Source organism: Mugil cephalus, chromosome 18 (genome assembly GCF_022458985.1).
Source record: "Mugil cephalus isolate CIBA_MC_2020 chromosome 18, CIBA_Mcephalus_1.1, whole genome shotgun sequence".
NCBI classification, from domain to species: domain Eukaryota; kingdom Metazoa; phylum Chordata; class Actinopteri; order Mugiliformes; family Mugilidae; genus Mugil; species Mugil cephalus.
Window position 1 is genome coordinate 13,113,736 of NC_061787.1, and position 16,961 is coordinate 13,130,696.

Consider the following 16,961-nt stretch of genomic DNA (forward strand, 5'->3'; position numbering starts at 1 on the left):
AACAACGCTGCAAAACATGGAAACCATGCTCCCGTGTAAATAGGCTATAGCACTGAAACATGGTAGGAGAAATCACTTCACAATATCCCTTCTATTTACCCATTCACATCTCGTCAGCAACTCGGATCCAATGTCTTGCAGTGTTAGTCCTGCAGTTAATGGTTTTGCTCTACTTTCTGACTCATAGCCAACTAATGGTCATCAGCTATGGGAAATCATGGCAACCACTCCTGATCAATGAAGTTACCTTAGCAACAAAACACTCCAGAAAAAAACACCTCAGCCAAATGCCAAAGACCAAGCAACCATTAAGTGACTTTAACCTAACAGCCAAGTGCACAAGCTTTCTTTAAAAACAGACATATTCTAGTTATTTTATTGTATCTGGACGGTTTGCGTGCGGGAATCTGTAGTTCACAAGCCGCCCGTACTCCTCTGCAACGTTGGACCCCTCTGACACTCAATAGACTGCAGGGGCGAGAGATTTGGAATCTGTGCCAGAGGTCTGCAGCAAACGCTCTTCATTCAGTGCACTGTGGCTGCTGGTGGCATTCACTTTGTACAGTGAGGAGATAGTCCCGTGTTTAAATGGGTTCCTCGAATGCGAGCCAGCCAATGTTATGACACACGTGCTGTCAAGAAACAATGCCACTCCTTTAGGCTTAGGGCCACACATTTCAATTATGCATATCTGCCATCTCCTAAATAAACATGCAAATGGGCATATACCATTTAATCTGACTGAAAGCTATTTCACCGCCACGACACTAGGCTATCAGGCAGAATGCTTCATTGTGCGGAGGTACTCTACATATGTGTATTTAATGCAGCTTTATCTTTCCATATTTCATGTACAGTATGTCCCTCTGTATGCACACATGTGTTTGTATGTTTCCCTGGGAATACATTGGTGGATTTGTCTATTGTCTCCCATAATCCTATGTCTTGCAGATGGGATGTGCAAACCCCCTCCGTGCCTCTGCACCTCTTTTTTTTCCCTCTCCCCCTGTATCGGCAGACTGGGGAACAGACGAACATCCTTTGAACCCATTACTCAGCCTGATCCTCTTATCATAACCAACCTTCCCGAGTCTCTAATTTGGGGTCTGCCAAACTCTGCTCTGCGCACAATGTGGCTTTCGTCTTCATCCTGCCGTGTTTTTCATTCCCTTTGCGAGGGAGGGAAGTCGAAAGAGAAAGAAAGCGACAGAGAGAGGATAGGAAAACGGTGTGTGAGAGAGAACAAGAGAAAGAGGGGTTGTCTGCACACTTTGCACACCTGTCTCTGGGGATATGCTACCAATCTGAAATAAGACAAGTCTGTGGGCGGGTCAGTATTCTGGGAACACAGTGAGCAACTCATAAAGGCTTCATCTCCGGCTACCTATACTCCCCACACCTTTCCAAAGCACAGCTCATTCTTTCTTTCTCTGCTCCCCGTACCACTTTGTCCATGTCCTGCTAATATCACAACCCCATTCGGTTAGGAGCACATGTTATTTGGTCATTTACACCGTGGGGGGCTTGGTCAGTAAAAGGGGCTCAGAATATCCCCTGTCAACGACAATGGCTTTGTTGCTCTCCGCTGTAGGGAATACACTACAATGCCTCATTGTTGTTATGGCAGCATATCAAACATAGGCTGTAACAATAGCAGGAAAGATGCCTCCTTGCTATCCATCAAGGGTATACATGATGTAAACGAATAACTATCGTCATTTACATCTCAATTGCTTGCTGTCTCATTGTGTTATTCCTTTGCTGTCAATAAGAAGGTCGCTATACAATGATCTATAGCTCTTGTCTATAGGCGCACGTTCAGCCTACACACACACGCATGTATGAATCACGCAGAGAGGTTTGCACATGCTCACGCACGCTTGCATGCGGCAGACCTAGGGAGCGCTTACACTAAGCAGGGAATCAATTACTCACTCAGCTGCATATTTTTGGGGATCAAAGGATCACGCACCTTTGTGTGCTCGCGCGCCAGGGCATGTGCTAAAAATGCACCGGTTAACGAAGACCTCGGCCCGATAGATCAGGAAAAACAAACGCGCATTTGCATTTCCCCAAAGAGCATTTTAGTCACTTACATCAGAAATGCCCTGAAAGGCACAAAAACAGAGAAAAATTGGCTGCGGGTTTTGTTTTGTTTTTGTTTTTTTTGATTACTTTTGCAATCAGATGAAATATATAAAAAAGACTGAAGCTGCATTTTTAGTAGCGAAGCAACATTTATATTAAGAAAATCGAAACTTCTGTTGATTATGTTGTGAGATCATTATAAAACTTTTGATATTTTTTATTTAAAAAATCCTTCATTATTATATAATAAAAGCTAAACAGGTCACAGTTAAACATCTGATCATGCCTCTACAGTTTGTTTCTGAACGTATCCATATCTTAGTCCTCATCTTGTCATTTACACGTACATATAGTCAATTTTTTTCTTATTTTACTTAACTTGTTCCATGGCATCCAGTACATTATTTACTCTCAGACCTAGATTTTGTGTATCCAGCTCTCAGTGATACATGCATTGCCAAACCTCTGTAGCCTGATGTGCACTATGGATGTGCTTATTGAAGCATAAATATCGATACGTCCGATCTAGAAGTGTGTTTTTTGGAATCGATCGTCACGTGAAAATATCGATACCAAGTGCGCTTTCACAAGAAATATTAATACTTTCATGACACTGAATCTCTCTAAAAAATGAAAAAGTGTGAGAGAGAGAAGAGGTGCGGGGAAATGCACCCACACCTGAGACAGACCACCACTATGATGGAAACCCGCAAATTCAGAGAGGCAGGCAACATCCAGGTATATAGTGAAAATGCATCAGAGGCATATACACGTATATCATGTTAACATGCTATTATTAATTCTTATTTTCAGTACATTTTCAAAACTACAATTCATAAAAAAGTCATAATTTTCAAATTTCACTATATTTTAATAATACTTTAGGCGACGCTTAAACATGCTAGAAAAGCTGCTCTCCTCCAGAAAGTATTTGCATGTGCACTTTGAAAATGTTACAACAGCAATGTCTGACACTAATACTCACCCGAAACCCAAACAGTATTCTGGGGAAATTCCTGGCAGAAAAGCATCGTTATTCTTTCCTGATATCTACATTTTCTCCTTTTCCACGTTGCGGCGACATTGTGCCTTCTGCATTATGCAAACCCAGCATTCCGTTGCCGTTTTCACTTGAATCTCAGTGCCACTGACATCAAATGGCATTTAAACTCACCACAGGGGTCTCCTGCATCCTAACAAAAGGAATTGCAGGCACGAATGCGAAGGTGTCAACGCGCGGTAGCGGCGGCTTGTGCGAGGAAGTCAGACTGCGAATGCAACACAGTAGCAGGTTGAAAGCTTTTATTTGTTTGCCCGTGCTCGAAACAGAGAATATGTGAGAATATCCATACAGTATGTGTGCGCGATTTGGTGTGCGTGGCTCATTTAACACGTTTACGTTGCCTCTTTTACTGTTATAGTTCACGTTCAAAGACGCCGCAGGGCCAAACGTTTGGCAGCTGTCCCGTCATGTATTTTTGGCCGACGTGGGAATGCATTTTCTCTTATTCAGTTGTGGCTCCGAATGTCGGTGAAAGGTAACAAAAGGAAGAGGAAAATGCTGTAAACAACATGCAGCACAGTTTTGTTTATTAACCTCACTGGCCTGTGATGCTGGATTCTGTCGCACAGCAGACAGATTAGAGAGGCAAACAAGTAAGGGAGCCCGGCATCCCCTGCACAGACCTTTTTTTTTTTTTTTTTTTATTTCTATTTATTTCAGTTGAAGGCATGGAATCAATTTTCCATTTGTTCATAATTCTATCAATGTCCTTTATGCCATTGTACCTCTGAAACATTCATGAACTATGCGAGGCTTCTTTTATCCTCTGCCCATGGAGCACTTACAGATGAGCATTACCCACCCACTGTCATCGAGCCAAATGCTTTCAGTGTCCAAAGAGAAATAACATCATGCTCTTGCTTTCTTCAGTCAAGCCCGTGGGTATGGAGTGATATTATTTCTATTAAGTATGTTTGGACATGATGGATCTGCAAGTCTTTAACTAGGCATACCCCGAGGAGAGGGTCACGACAGAGAGCGCCCAAACGAGGGAGGGGATTGCTTTTAATGGGGAGATTTTGCCTCCACAAACCAAAACAACATGACCGCATTAGGAAAGCTGACATTAAGATTGATGGCGGAGTTCACTCGGTGTCTTCTCATCCAAGTTTAAATGGGTTTGATTATTAGAGGAATTGTTTGGAGAGTGGCACTGAATTGAAAAAGTTATTTTTAACCCTTTTTTCAATTTTAATGGTTGAGCTGAATAATCCAATAGAATTTTTTTTACTTATTTTTTAACATATAAGCTAAGGTTGGTTTCATAATCAGTCTTATTACAGCAGAGCTGTGTAGCAGATTTATCCCGCACCGCTATATTTCTCGTTTTTGGCCATAACATCCTTCTTCTCCATCTCTTGTGGGTCCCCCCACTTGAAAATGAGATGATAGATATCAAAGGGTTCTTCCTGGGAGTAATGCATTTCTCTAATGTCTCTGGAGCTTTTGAGGCACTTGGCATTTTGTGTGTGGCGACACCGCGGTCCCGCAAATGCTACGCGTGGTGCAAGTTGGTATTAAATGAGACGCTTCGGCTGCGCCGTTCAAAGAAAGCGCAGCTAAAAGGTGGAGACCCCCTGCTGTGGGTCGCCATGCTGTGGATGTATTAATCCATTTACCAAAGAGAACATGTGGCATGCTAAATGAGCCTTGACGTGCTGAGTGAATGCTTTATATAGCGGCGGATGCTCGGAGAGAGTTATGCAATAGCTCCGAGCTGTGCTTTAAGGCATGGACAGCGAGGGCTTAAACAAAGAGCTGCATCACGCAGCTGAAAGATCACAGGTTCAGCATCTTTCCATTTCCCCCCGCTGGTATTATGCAGCACCCTGCCAGGAGAAACTACCTGCAAGCTAATAGTCACTGAATTATATCAGTATTGATATTTAAATTTAACTTCCACCACCACTAAGGTGAGTTACAGCTGTCACGCAACTAAAATACCAGCAATAGGTTTAAATATAACATATATATATACACACACACACACACACAGTCCCTCCTCCGAGTGGCTCAGGTAGGCGGTTTATTTATATATATGCACAGTTACAAGATTTTTCCTTTTTTTCCCCCGTTGTGTTACATCCCACTTCTACCGTTCCCCATTGCCCGCAAATACCTTTTTCTATTTTTAAAATTACTGCGAAGCAAAGCTAACAGATGCCGCGCGTAGTGCGGTTCAGTTGTTTCGGACAGGATTTAGACGGCCCCAGCATGAAAGAGAAGCGACAGGAGTTCAGCTGCGGCGTCGAAAGGGCAGCAAAACTTTGGAAGTGCAGGAGCGTCCTGAGTGACAATTCTGCACCCTCCCCTCCCACAGCACTCGAAACACGCTCCTGTGAAGGATGGCACTGGCGTACACGCCATTTCCTGAATGTGAAGGTATAGGAGAAAAATGAAAACGCAGCATGAATGCTCAGAGGCTGACTTTGAAAAGCAGAGTTTTCTCATATTCCGTGATGACCACTTCCCGGGTTAATGCAGCCAGAAACCTCCAGCTGCTTTGCTCAAATGGTTACAACCACAGGCTGGATATGTATGGACAACGTGTCTCGACTTCGTTGCATTGGCCAAACTGACGCTATTTTCCCGGTGATACAGGCAACGCCATCTTGTGACTTTGGAGCCAGACTCTGCACAGTACGGTGGGATATCGATGACCCAGCCACAACTCCACCAAACTCACTCTCGTTTTAGTTTAATTAATACTACACTCTACTCTACCTCCACCAGCTACAAAGTAATACACTGTACTTGATTTTTTTTGTTTGTTTTTTTGTTTTTTAATTAAAAGTCTCATGGCTCCATGGGACCAAAATGAAACTAAAATAGACTAAAATGACACAAACCATCCTTGAAAAAATAAAACATTTGACATGTATTTTAATGTTTTAGTTTGCCACCACAAGCAGGAGGTGGAGCTTATGCTGCAGGCGGTCACCAGGGGGAGCTCTACTTGCTTTAGCTTCACTTTTGAAGAGCAGTTCCTCCACCCACCTTTACCCACCGTCTATGGTTGCAACGTAGGAAGTCGTGGACTTGCCATTCAAGAAGTAATATCAGCTGTGGGTGTAAAAGAACCTGCTGGCATCTGGACACTGTAGAGGTTTGGCGAGCTAACAATGGGCTCATCAAGTTTTCACCTTAGAAAACGAAATTATAACTTGCTCGCATTCCGTTTACATTTCCGAAAGCATCTCCAAACACATCAAAACTGGCAAAATCTTCCCAGCCTTTCCAAAAATTTCCACTCACAAAGTTGTGAAAGCCATGAGAGAAGCAGGGCGTTTGTTTCTTCTCGCGAAGTAAACACAGAAAAACGAGCATTATGCATATTTCCCTATTACCCATATAACAGACTCACTGCGTACTCTCCACTCTGCTGCTCTCAGTTTCTCATCTCGAAGGGAGTTTCTGTGTCCATAAGCCAATTAATTCCAGCCCGATTGATGCTCAGACTGTGCCCACTGCTCAATACTCCCAGCAGATTTTATAGACTTTTGTTTATTATTTGAGACTAGGCCATAATTTTTTTTTTTTTTTTTTTTTTTTTTTTATGAGAATGTCTGAGACAAAGTACCCTTCTGAGAATGATGATCCCCTCCTGGTTGTGCTCGTTGGTGGTGATATCAAACATGGCGCCTCCATCACCTGGCACGATGGTGTACTCTACTTCAGCGTTCCTCCCGATGTCCAAGTCGTGGGCTTTGATTCTTCCCACAGCGGACCCCACTGCAGAGGACTCTGGGACTCTCAGGTGAAAGAAACCTGCCAAGGAAACCGCATCAGAGGGGAGTCAGGCTCATTTTTTATATCATCACTTGACATCGTATGAAAACCCCGAGCTCCTCTCATCCTCTTTTAGTCTTTTATGTATTCTCCCCCCCAGCTGTGGATGTCTTATCATCCCACAGGCAAAGCAGCTGATATTTTCTCTGTAGTCTGAGCTGCAGCTCCAGCCATGATATTATTCAATTTTGACATGTTTGGACATCAAGGCCGGTCAGGTCCTTGTAATTGGTTGGCTCAACCTGCAAGACCAACAAACACAAGAGTCCAAAGGCTTTGATACCACTTACAGCGGAGATCACGGCTGAGGAAATCTACAAAACAGCAGGCCGATTGATTATCGCTTACGCCTGACAGTCAATGAAAACGAATCATTTCTGCGCCTCTCTTCGCTCTATGAGTTCGGGTTGAACTTTGCTTTCCAGCAAAATAAAAACTTATAGCGTCTACACCTGCCGCTATGATGGGGGCATTGTGGGCAATTCAGCTGCACCGTAATAGTGTCAAAATGATTTGCCGGAGTGTTTTAGGGTAATTACGCCTCTATTCTCACAATGTCGTCAGTTCAAGAAATGTCAGGACATCGATGTAACATTCATTTCGAGCACTTTGAAGCCGGCGCTTTGTTCAAAAGGAGTATTTATTTGGGCCCATTCCTTAGCGGCTGAATGAGTGACATTCCGCGGGCGCCTCTCATCATGTTGCATGACCCGCCAGACCCGCTTCTGTTTTTCTGATCTCAACACATTTGTCCATTTAATTCAACTTCTTAACATGCTCCTCTCAAAGACAATAAATAAATATATTTTTTTTTATGAAAAAAATGAAAAATCACCACTTCTGAAAAATCACAATGATCGGAATCTATTTTGGGGATGGTGGTCACCAAATATACAGCCTCTATAAGAGGTTCTCAGCATGTGCCCATGAGTTATTGCACTTTCTTTTCTACTCTATTGTGGATTGCAGTTTAATTCCTCAGCGTTTATCCAAGAATTGAAAGAGGTAAGATGAGGCCTGCAGATCAATCATGGTGTCACAATTTAATTAAATAATCAAGGACATTTATTGTTGTTCTTTTTTGACCTCTTTTTCCAAGAACAGGATAAAAATCTTTAATTTTTGTTGTAGAATGCAGGTAGAGCTGGGGAACATACCGGACGGGTCTAATTGAAACTGAGTTTGTATGATCGGGAAATGCCTAAATGGCAAAATGAAAAGTACACCTTTCACCCCAAAGCCGACCTTTAGCTGAAAGTGGTGCTGCACTGCTACGCATTCTGGTGAAAGAGAGCATAGTCTGATGAATGTTTCTCCACTACCGGTAGTTGCCTTGTAGCTCTGATACTGGCAGCGCTATTTTATTTAAGAATAATTTTTAATAATATATGTATTTATTTATTTATTTTTATATATTTATGTTGAATATTAAAAAGCAGTGAGATTTGTAAATTGTCCATAAAATGAAATGAATTGATTGAAGAAATAAATATTTGCATTGATTTCATTTTATTTTGTTCCTAGCCATACCACCAAGCCATATCTGCAGGTAACAAAAGTGGTGCTGTCAAGGGGTTAACAAGATTCTAGGGAAGACAGGCGCAGGCACCGCACACCACTACTGGTAATGACACCGGCAGACAGAGGATTGACAGCTCACAAATACATAATCTATATGGGCAAGACTAAAAATAAGACAGGTGTGTCTACAGGAACTGAGTCCCCTTATGAATTTTTTCTCCACATATGACCACCACATATTTTTTTTCCACCAAACCTGTAAGCCCCGTATTGATGAGAAAGGGAAGAAGACAAAGGAAGGATTTGGGATGGGGCAGAGGAGCCGCCATACTTGGCCCAAATCTCTGTGCTGTGACAGCATTATGGAAATATCATCTTTTCCTCGCAGCCAAAGGAGCTTGACCGTCTGAGCGCCTGTATTTACATTCAGCGGAGACCGCTCGGGTTCACCTCAAAATACCCGAAGAGGCCGAATCAATACAGAACCGGATTTTTTTGCTTTTCTGTCATACGCTCTCCGTTTTTGAAGAATAATACATTGTGAGTTTAATATTTATGCTCCGCGTATGTAGAGAAGCTTTCACAGATCAATGATTCTGTGTATTTACTTCCAGCTCGGCTTCTTACATGACCTGGTGAGCGGCACTATTGAATTAATCTGGTTTAGCAGCTTACATAAAATACTGAACAAAATGCAGGGTTTAAATACACTGACTCAGTTCCTGATGCAGCACCAACCATGCTCAAATCTGATCTAAATATAGTAGGAAGCCCTGCGAGCGTAATAACACCAACCCTAGTTTATTTGCCAGGAGCAGTATCTGTAGATGCAATCACGCTAGATAAACAGGCCATCACTTACGACAGCGCATAATAACAAATAATGAAAACTAATTACAAAGAGTAGATATGATGAATGCCCCCTGCCCTGTTGTAATTGCACTTTGTTTGGTTCATTATATAAAAGCAATGTGCATGAGGCCGTGGGTATTATTATTCTTCGACAGAAATGGATGCTGTTAAACAGCTACTGTGTTCAGATTTTTATTTTACACAATGGGCTACTCACTTTTAGAGAACCTGGGTGGGTTGTCGTTGACGTCGCTGAGGGTGATGTTGACGGTTGTGGTCCCGGCAAGCCCCCCCAGCTGGCCCCCCATGTCCTTGGCCTGGATTAATACTTGGTATTGTTCCTTCACCTCTCTGTCCATATTGGGCAAGGCTGTCTTTATAATCCCTGGTGGAAGGAAGATTGATGAGAAATACAGATAGTAAAGAGGGGAGAAAAATAGGAAAGAGGAGAAGATAGAGAGAGGCAGAAACAGCGAGATAAAACACAAAAAGGGACGGAGGTAAACATAAAATACCTGGAAATACGTCCGATGCCACATGTGCAATTTACTGCAAAAATGCACCATACATTTTGCAGCTAAGGAGCTTGTTCGCTGCTAAGAGGCATCGCACATGTGATTCTGACCGAGGCTGAAATAGAGGTCATCTCACAAACTTGAAACACTTGACATTCAATAGGGAGCTCTGGTGAAGCCATATAATGATTCACTTGAGGATGAGAGACCCTGAGATCAGAGAGCGTTTGTACTGCAGATTAATAGCTAGGTCAGTGGGAGGTTGGCAGGCTAAAAAGGAGCAGGCAGCATAGGTGGGTGTGTGCACCCCCCCACTCCCACCCCACCACCATTCCCTTCACTGATTCCATTTAATGTGGCGAAGACGTCCCGTATGATCCACAAACTCCTCGAAATGTGTGATTCCAGAAATCAAAGTCCATGATTATTTCCAATATATGTCATCTTTTTTTCTTTCTTTTTTTCCCCCTTCAGACGTGTTGGCCTGTGACATCCACGGCAATTTGTGCATGTAGCTCTTGTCTCTCTCTCCTTTGCTCACCTTTCACATCTCGCTGTTCGTTCCCCTTGTTTGTGTGCGTTTGGAGATAGCTGCAGATCCAGCGGAGCAAACATTTGCTTTAACAGTTCAGGTTTTTTTTGTTTTTTTTTATTATTTTCCCCAGCGTCAGTTTGAAATACAGTCGCAGTGTGCGCTCAGCAAAGCTCCGGGATGAGCGGCATAATCAGCAACAGATTCCGCCGTATCTGGCTGTGTGATATGTATGAACCTATTTTCATATGCTTTGAACTGCCCCAGATACCAAGCCAACAGCGGCCCACTACCAGCAAACACTGACGGTGTGAAGGTATTTCAGATTTTGAGCAGTCATCTGCCAATCCCCCCCTGCTGCCACTCCACAACCTTTGTAATGCCATTTCCCTCTCGTGACACATTCCAACTACTACAAGAAATTGCACATATAAATAAGGCGAATATTGCCAACGCTGTTAATATTGCAGCAGGGAATGTTATGATGTTATTTGGCTTGACATTATTTAAGGCTGCACTTACAGAAACTGCACGTGTGACGAAATAAAATGATATTCCAAATTCATCACATTGTTGATATCGTCGAATGCTTGATATCAGTGCTGCTTGATTTAAGCGCAGTGTTTGCTCCCAGTCACCCTTCCTTTTATACCTGTCAAATAAATAATTCAGAGTCTCTGAAGGAGAACATGTGTCGTGCTCTAGCGCACTGATTTGTGGAGTGCCCCAAGGGTCATTTCTGAGCCCTGTTTTCTTCTTCTCATACACGCTTGCGTTGTTCTACATGAGGTTGTGCATACTTATCGGATGACGCTCGACCGTCTCATGCAGTCCAAATGACCGAGGCGACCTTATTTAACCACAAGATGGCCACACTGCAAATACCAGGCACACGTAAAGCAAAGGGTTCTCACATTTCTTTGTCACTTTTAAAAAAAATAAATAAACAGGAATATGTAATTTTGTCAAGATTAAGATTTGTTATAATGTAATTTTATTTTTTTCCCAACATGCTATGTATTGCAACAGTATATTCATGTGACATACAGTACAGTTATTTATTGTTTTCCAATTGCAAATTATATTCCCAAAGAAAAACTGCTCATCTCATCTCATTTGATTATTATTCCTGCAAAATGGCACTACCTTGTATTAAATGTTGCATGCACCTGGAAAACTTAACACAGTCTGACTGAACCAAATGAAAATTCAAGGGACTGATGCAGATTGATTTTATTATTCGTCTACAAAAATGCTGAATTCAACATTGCAGTTTATCTAATACTATGCAATTACATGACGTTTGTTTATTGAGTAATATTACCTTTTACCTCCTTTTTGGAAAAAAAAAAGAAAAAAGAAACTTCTCTGTTTACCATCTTTAATATATAACCTTTGGAAATGCAAGTTTTTAGTTTACCTGTTTTAGGATCCACAGAGAAGTACGGCTGGCCATGGAGGATGCTGTATACAACTCTAGCACTGTTTCCGTAGGTTGGGTCATCTGCATCCGTGGCTGTTACCTGCGTCACATACGTCCCTGCGGAAAAGAGTGGGAAGACATATTGACTTCGACTTAATCTTCTCCCCTGCCCCCGCGAGACTGAAATCCAAACTCTCTGAACTTCATCAGTTTCCTAAACGATCCTCACCTGACACTAATGAATGGTGACTAGCAACTGAGAAAGCTACTTCAGCTAATGCTAATCAGTCAGAGCCCCCGACAGATTGCACTGAAGAGGAGCATGGAGGGGGAAATAATGTGCAGGGAAGTCGTTCAGTTTCCCATTTGCGTGTTTGGATTTGCACATTTGCACCATTAGAAGTTGCCTATTATTTGGTGGGGGGGGGGAAACGGAGGAATGGTAAAAAGCGGCCATTTATTGCCACAATTCTACCATTAAGAAAACAAAGCCGTGGCAAGAATAGTATTAAGATGGCAGTCTTCCAAAGTCGTGCAGAACAAAGGACAGAATAATTACTTGTTGGAGGTTTAGTGCATCCCTCTTAACTAGCTGGCGGTGAAAACACTATTTTACTAACGCAGCCCTAATTCAGCACATTCAATCAAAAGTTCCCAGTTTAAGCAACAAAAACATACATGGACAGCCTGACTATTTAAGAACTTTACAACGCAAGCCAGGGGCAGATGGCATTTAAAAATACTACTTGCAGACATGTTAACATGGACGCCTTCACAGGCAAACAGCTCAGTGAACATATGTCCATGTATCAATCACATACCCACATCTGGATAGCCTAAAACTATTCTGTGTAAAAAACAACAGAAGCATATGTGTGTTTGATCACCAGGCACTGACCAGAGGGACGCCATTTACACGGTCATTTTAAATTCTGCTAAGCTTCTTGTTGCCTGTAAAGGAACCCGTTATAAATTAAACAGGGTTTTCAGTCTGAGCAGATGGCAACAATGGAATTAAAACATTAGGTGTGACAGATTAGTGTTCCAGTCCTCCCAAACAAAGTCACACATCCCCGATTAAACAAACGTTAAACACGAGTGTACAATAGACGAGATAAAACATTAACTCGGTTCATCTGAGGGTAGGAAATCCGCGGCGGCGAGAGCTCAGATGTGGTGAAAGTTTAAAGGGCTTCAAGTGCAGATGACACCTACGCTTTTCCACACAACAAAGAAAACACATTTTATATAGGAGCGGGGCTATAACTTGAACAGATTCTATACAGACAAGTATAGAAATTCAAATGGATAAAGAAAATAATGAAAAAATGGGTTCCAAGTTTATTTCTGATATTAGAGACTTGGAATGCAATGAATTGTTTGTCCACAGCAAGGATGATATCAACAAATTTATGAGGGCATACACAGTAATTAAGATATTCGCCATCAATAAGGGATTACGAGTGACTGCGAGTGATTTTGTTACGTTTAGCCGTAGTTTAGCTGCTTTAACTGACTATTGTTGCGCATCTATCTTTTTCAAATTTTTATGTGTGCAGAGACGACAGGGAGGATGTAGCAGCTAATTAGCACATTGATCACACTTCACTTGCTGGTGTAAATATTGATAATGGCATTAGCTGGTTTGAATATAATGGTTACATCTCATTATGGGCCTACACTGCTTTGTTGTTTGCACTGGAGGTAAAACAAACTCTTGACACACTAATTTAGGGTGTGGAAGATTTGGCGACAAATAATGATTTTACAGATTCTTTTGTTTTTGTTTGCTAGTTTCAAAGAGTGGCAAAATGAATGTAATTTCAGTTGCTGACGCACTATGGCACACTAGTTGCAGCACTTCTGCACAAAAACAGTCCCTTGCTCAATCTTACCTTGACAGATGTTGTGGTATTCAGCATTGGTAAAATAACTGCCAAAGCTGTTGATTCAACTGTTCTTTCAATTTGAAGGCTGTGATTTTGTAGTACTGTTGAATTGCGTTGTGCTCCTTCCTGTTATCTTGACAACCTTATCTTGGTCAGTCTCCTTGGCTAAATAACATAAACTATTTGTGTTTAATTCATTCAATTTAATAGCACCACAAGCTCTAAAATAACCATCAGTGTAGGGAAGTTAAATTGCAGTCATTTTAACAAGTGTAACTAATGTTTTGGCAAGTGATTACCCTGATTGTTATCAGAATTGGTTCAGTTATGTTAGATCTTACACAAATAACTCTCTTTATCTGTTAAAGGGCCATTCCAGCGTAATTACTCAAGAAGTTCATTGTGCAGAAGCACGACTGGTTTGTGAAAAACAGTTGTAAAACATCTTTTCAGTCCAGATGATGTCATTTAGATACTTCATCTTGAGCTTGAGACTTTCCACTTTGTGGCAGAAAGCCAGCGTTAGAAACTGGTGGGTGTGTTGTAGATGTAGTCATTTGTCTCATTTACCAATACAAGATGCTATCCATCTGCTTTATGGGCAGCGTAGGAGTTTTGGGGCATGACTCCTACTTGGTGAATAAAAGCCATGATTTCACCACCTCTGCGGTTTTGAGGAAGGACATATTATGTCTTCCTTTTGTCTCTTACAAGTAGTGAGGGATACATCCACAAGTACTAATATTACCCTGTGAAACAGTTGAAACAGATGTGAATAAGCGTGTTGTATGTAAATGTGGTTAAAGCATTCAAAACAAAATGAAAACATGAGAAAAATGCACAAGTATGTTAACATTATATATTTTTCCTTCAATTGACTGGTTGGTCAATTGAGTAATCAGTTGGCTACTTGCATAATCTCTTGGGTAAAACATACTATCATATAGGTGGTTCATATTTTTCAAGTTCCAAGGAAGTAGTAGTAGTGGTAGTAGTGGTAGTAGTGTATTTTAGTGTTTTATTTTGGTCCATGTCCCATCCGTCAACATGGAGGAGGTGAAAATTATAAGCTATACTGCAGCCAGCCACCAGGGGGAGCTCTACTTGAGTTGGTTTCACTTTAAAGGAGCAGGTCCGGCGTCTATATTTATACACATGGTAAACATGCAGAATGTCGCACTGAAGGAAAATACTCACATAAAGTATAAGTACCTGACACAGCTATTTGACATGTCCAACAACTTAACGGAAATGACCTACTAAATCCCTGGATTATGCCTTTAAAATGTTCATGATGAGGGACATTTTAAACTGACTTTTTGAGGACTATCCAGCATCAAATGATGATAAAAAAAAATAAAAAAGTAAATCAAAGGGAGGCAGCAGTTTCCAACAGAAGGAAAATTACAATGATTTTCTAACTGAAAGCTAAGCAGCTGTCTGTCACTCATGTAGGTGATTATCTGTGTGTGATGCTTAAACTCTGCACTCTGGTCACAGGGAGATGTTTTTTGATGAAACAGAAATCCTGTCTCTTACAAGCGGCTACGCTGCAGCCTGTGATTTAAGGTGCACACTGCAGTGTTGCTCCTGCTTCCCCACCGTACTCCAGAGACTGCTGATTTTCAAGTTTTGAGGGTTTCATTGCAATTCACATCAAGAGGAAGCATTCTCCCAGTGAATCACCTTGATCTGTTTTCCCAGGGGGGGACATGTAAAGACAAAGCTGTGAAATATACTCAGGGCACGCCAAGAATAAATGCTTCCCTGAGATGTCAAAAATCTGTTGGAGGCAGCAGCCCTACCCCTCTTATGGAACCTGTGATGCTCCTCAAATTGAACTTTTTGTGTGCAATAGTTCAAGAAAAGAAAATAAAGTTCTGACTGCAGAGAGCGCCAGTCCATTAAGGCGGAGAGTATTGACTTCTCTATCTTTGGTGCATGGTCACTTACCGACTGGTGACATCTCAGGAACACTGGCTGTGTATGGCCCCTCCAGGAACTTTGGCTCATTGTCATTGATATCTTGGACCTTGATTACAAATTCTGATTCAGGCTCTAGGGGCCTATTGGAGCTGATGTCAACAGCCTGGGCGCGCAGGGTGTAGTAAGGCTTCTCCTCCCTGTCAAGACTCCTTAAGGCATGGATGTCCCCCGTTGTTTGGTCAATTGTGAAAATGGAGCCAGCCCCTTCCCCCGAGAGAGTGTACTTCACCGCACTGTCCCCCTGATCGAGGTCAGTGTGCAGCTGCAAGACAAAAGAGGAAAAAGACAGGTTGAGTGCAAACATTGGCACAGATAATGATTCATTGAAAGCACCGGGGAGGAGCTGTCAGGGAAGACTATTTCACAAAGACAGTCAAGGAAACTGACTGCGCATCAAAGAGCAAACTCATTTCTCTGCAAAGATCTGCAAAACACTAAGTCATGAGAAAACTAAAATGGTCGCGCTTTCAGGACATTTCCCTGATTAATGAGGCTAAATCTCTCATAAATAATGTATTCTTTTGCTGCATTACGGCCCATTCAACATCATGGAACCATTTCTATTCAAATGGGACTCAAAATCTTTTATTTGCCTCTTTGAGGAAAAAAACTCAAAGAGGCAAAGATCAGACTGCACGGAGGTGAGGTAAACACGTGTTTTCCACAAGAGGGATGTGTATAATGCTTTCACCTGGCAGTGGCCAGAGTGCCCTGTGCATAACTGGGAAATATCCCAGAGAACATCTTTGCTAATATAGATCCAGCTCTCTTCGTACAAGGCAAACTAATTTGGACCGGTGGTGGGGAGCTTATTGACAGGCTCGTGTGTACCCTGCCACGGAGATCAGTCATACAGTTCAAAGCTCTTTAAATATTTAAGGGCTCTAATGCGATGTAATCATAGCCATGCATGGATGTGGATTTTTGCCTTCTTTTCAATGGCGTGAGATTTCCACCAACACAGCAGTCTTTTTCCTGCAGTCAGAAACAGATATTTATAAGCACCAAAGGAGGGTAAAGCTGGTCCACTAGGTTACCAGTTGCCACGCAGCAACAAGGACTTATTTTCCCACGTCCAAAGAAATATTCTCTAACTTGCACTGAGCAACCCATAATACTATAATTGTTGATGGACTTTTGGGGACCTTTTACACTGACCGCAGAATAACTGAAATTGCCTTGAATAACTGTATAAGAAGGTCGAAACAAGTACAAGATCCTTTGTCAATTTGTGCGGTGTTGTATAATTTGGAAACTTTCAAATCTTATATGTCTGTACACAATGTCCTTGGTAGTAGGAATG

General features: G+C 41.9%; 1 protein-coding gene across 1 annotated transcript in view; it reads right to left on the reverse strand.

Annotated features, from left to right (window-relative positions):
* LOC124995598 (cadherin-12-like) overlaps positions 1 to 16,961 on the reverse strand; it is a 97,326-nt gene that overhangs the window by 29,418 nt on the left and 50,947 nt on the right. Inside the window, exons 3-6 of the mRNA XM_047568095.1 lie at positions 15,626 to 15,920; positions 11,781 to 11,900; positions 9,531 to 9,698; positions 6,732 to 6,919 (exon numbers count right to left, since the gene is read on the reverse strand). Coding sequence (XP_047424051.1) covers positions 6,732 to 6,919; positions 9,531 to 9,698; positions 11,781 to 11,900; positions 15,626 to 15,920 — 771 coding nt within the window. The remainder of the gene's footprint in view (positions 1 to 6,731; positions 6,920 to 9,530; positions 9,699 to 11,780; positions 11,901 to 15,625; positions 15,921 to 16,961) is intronic.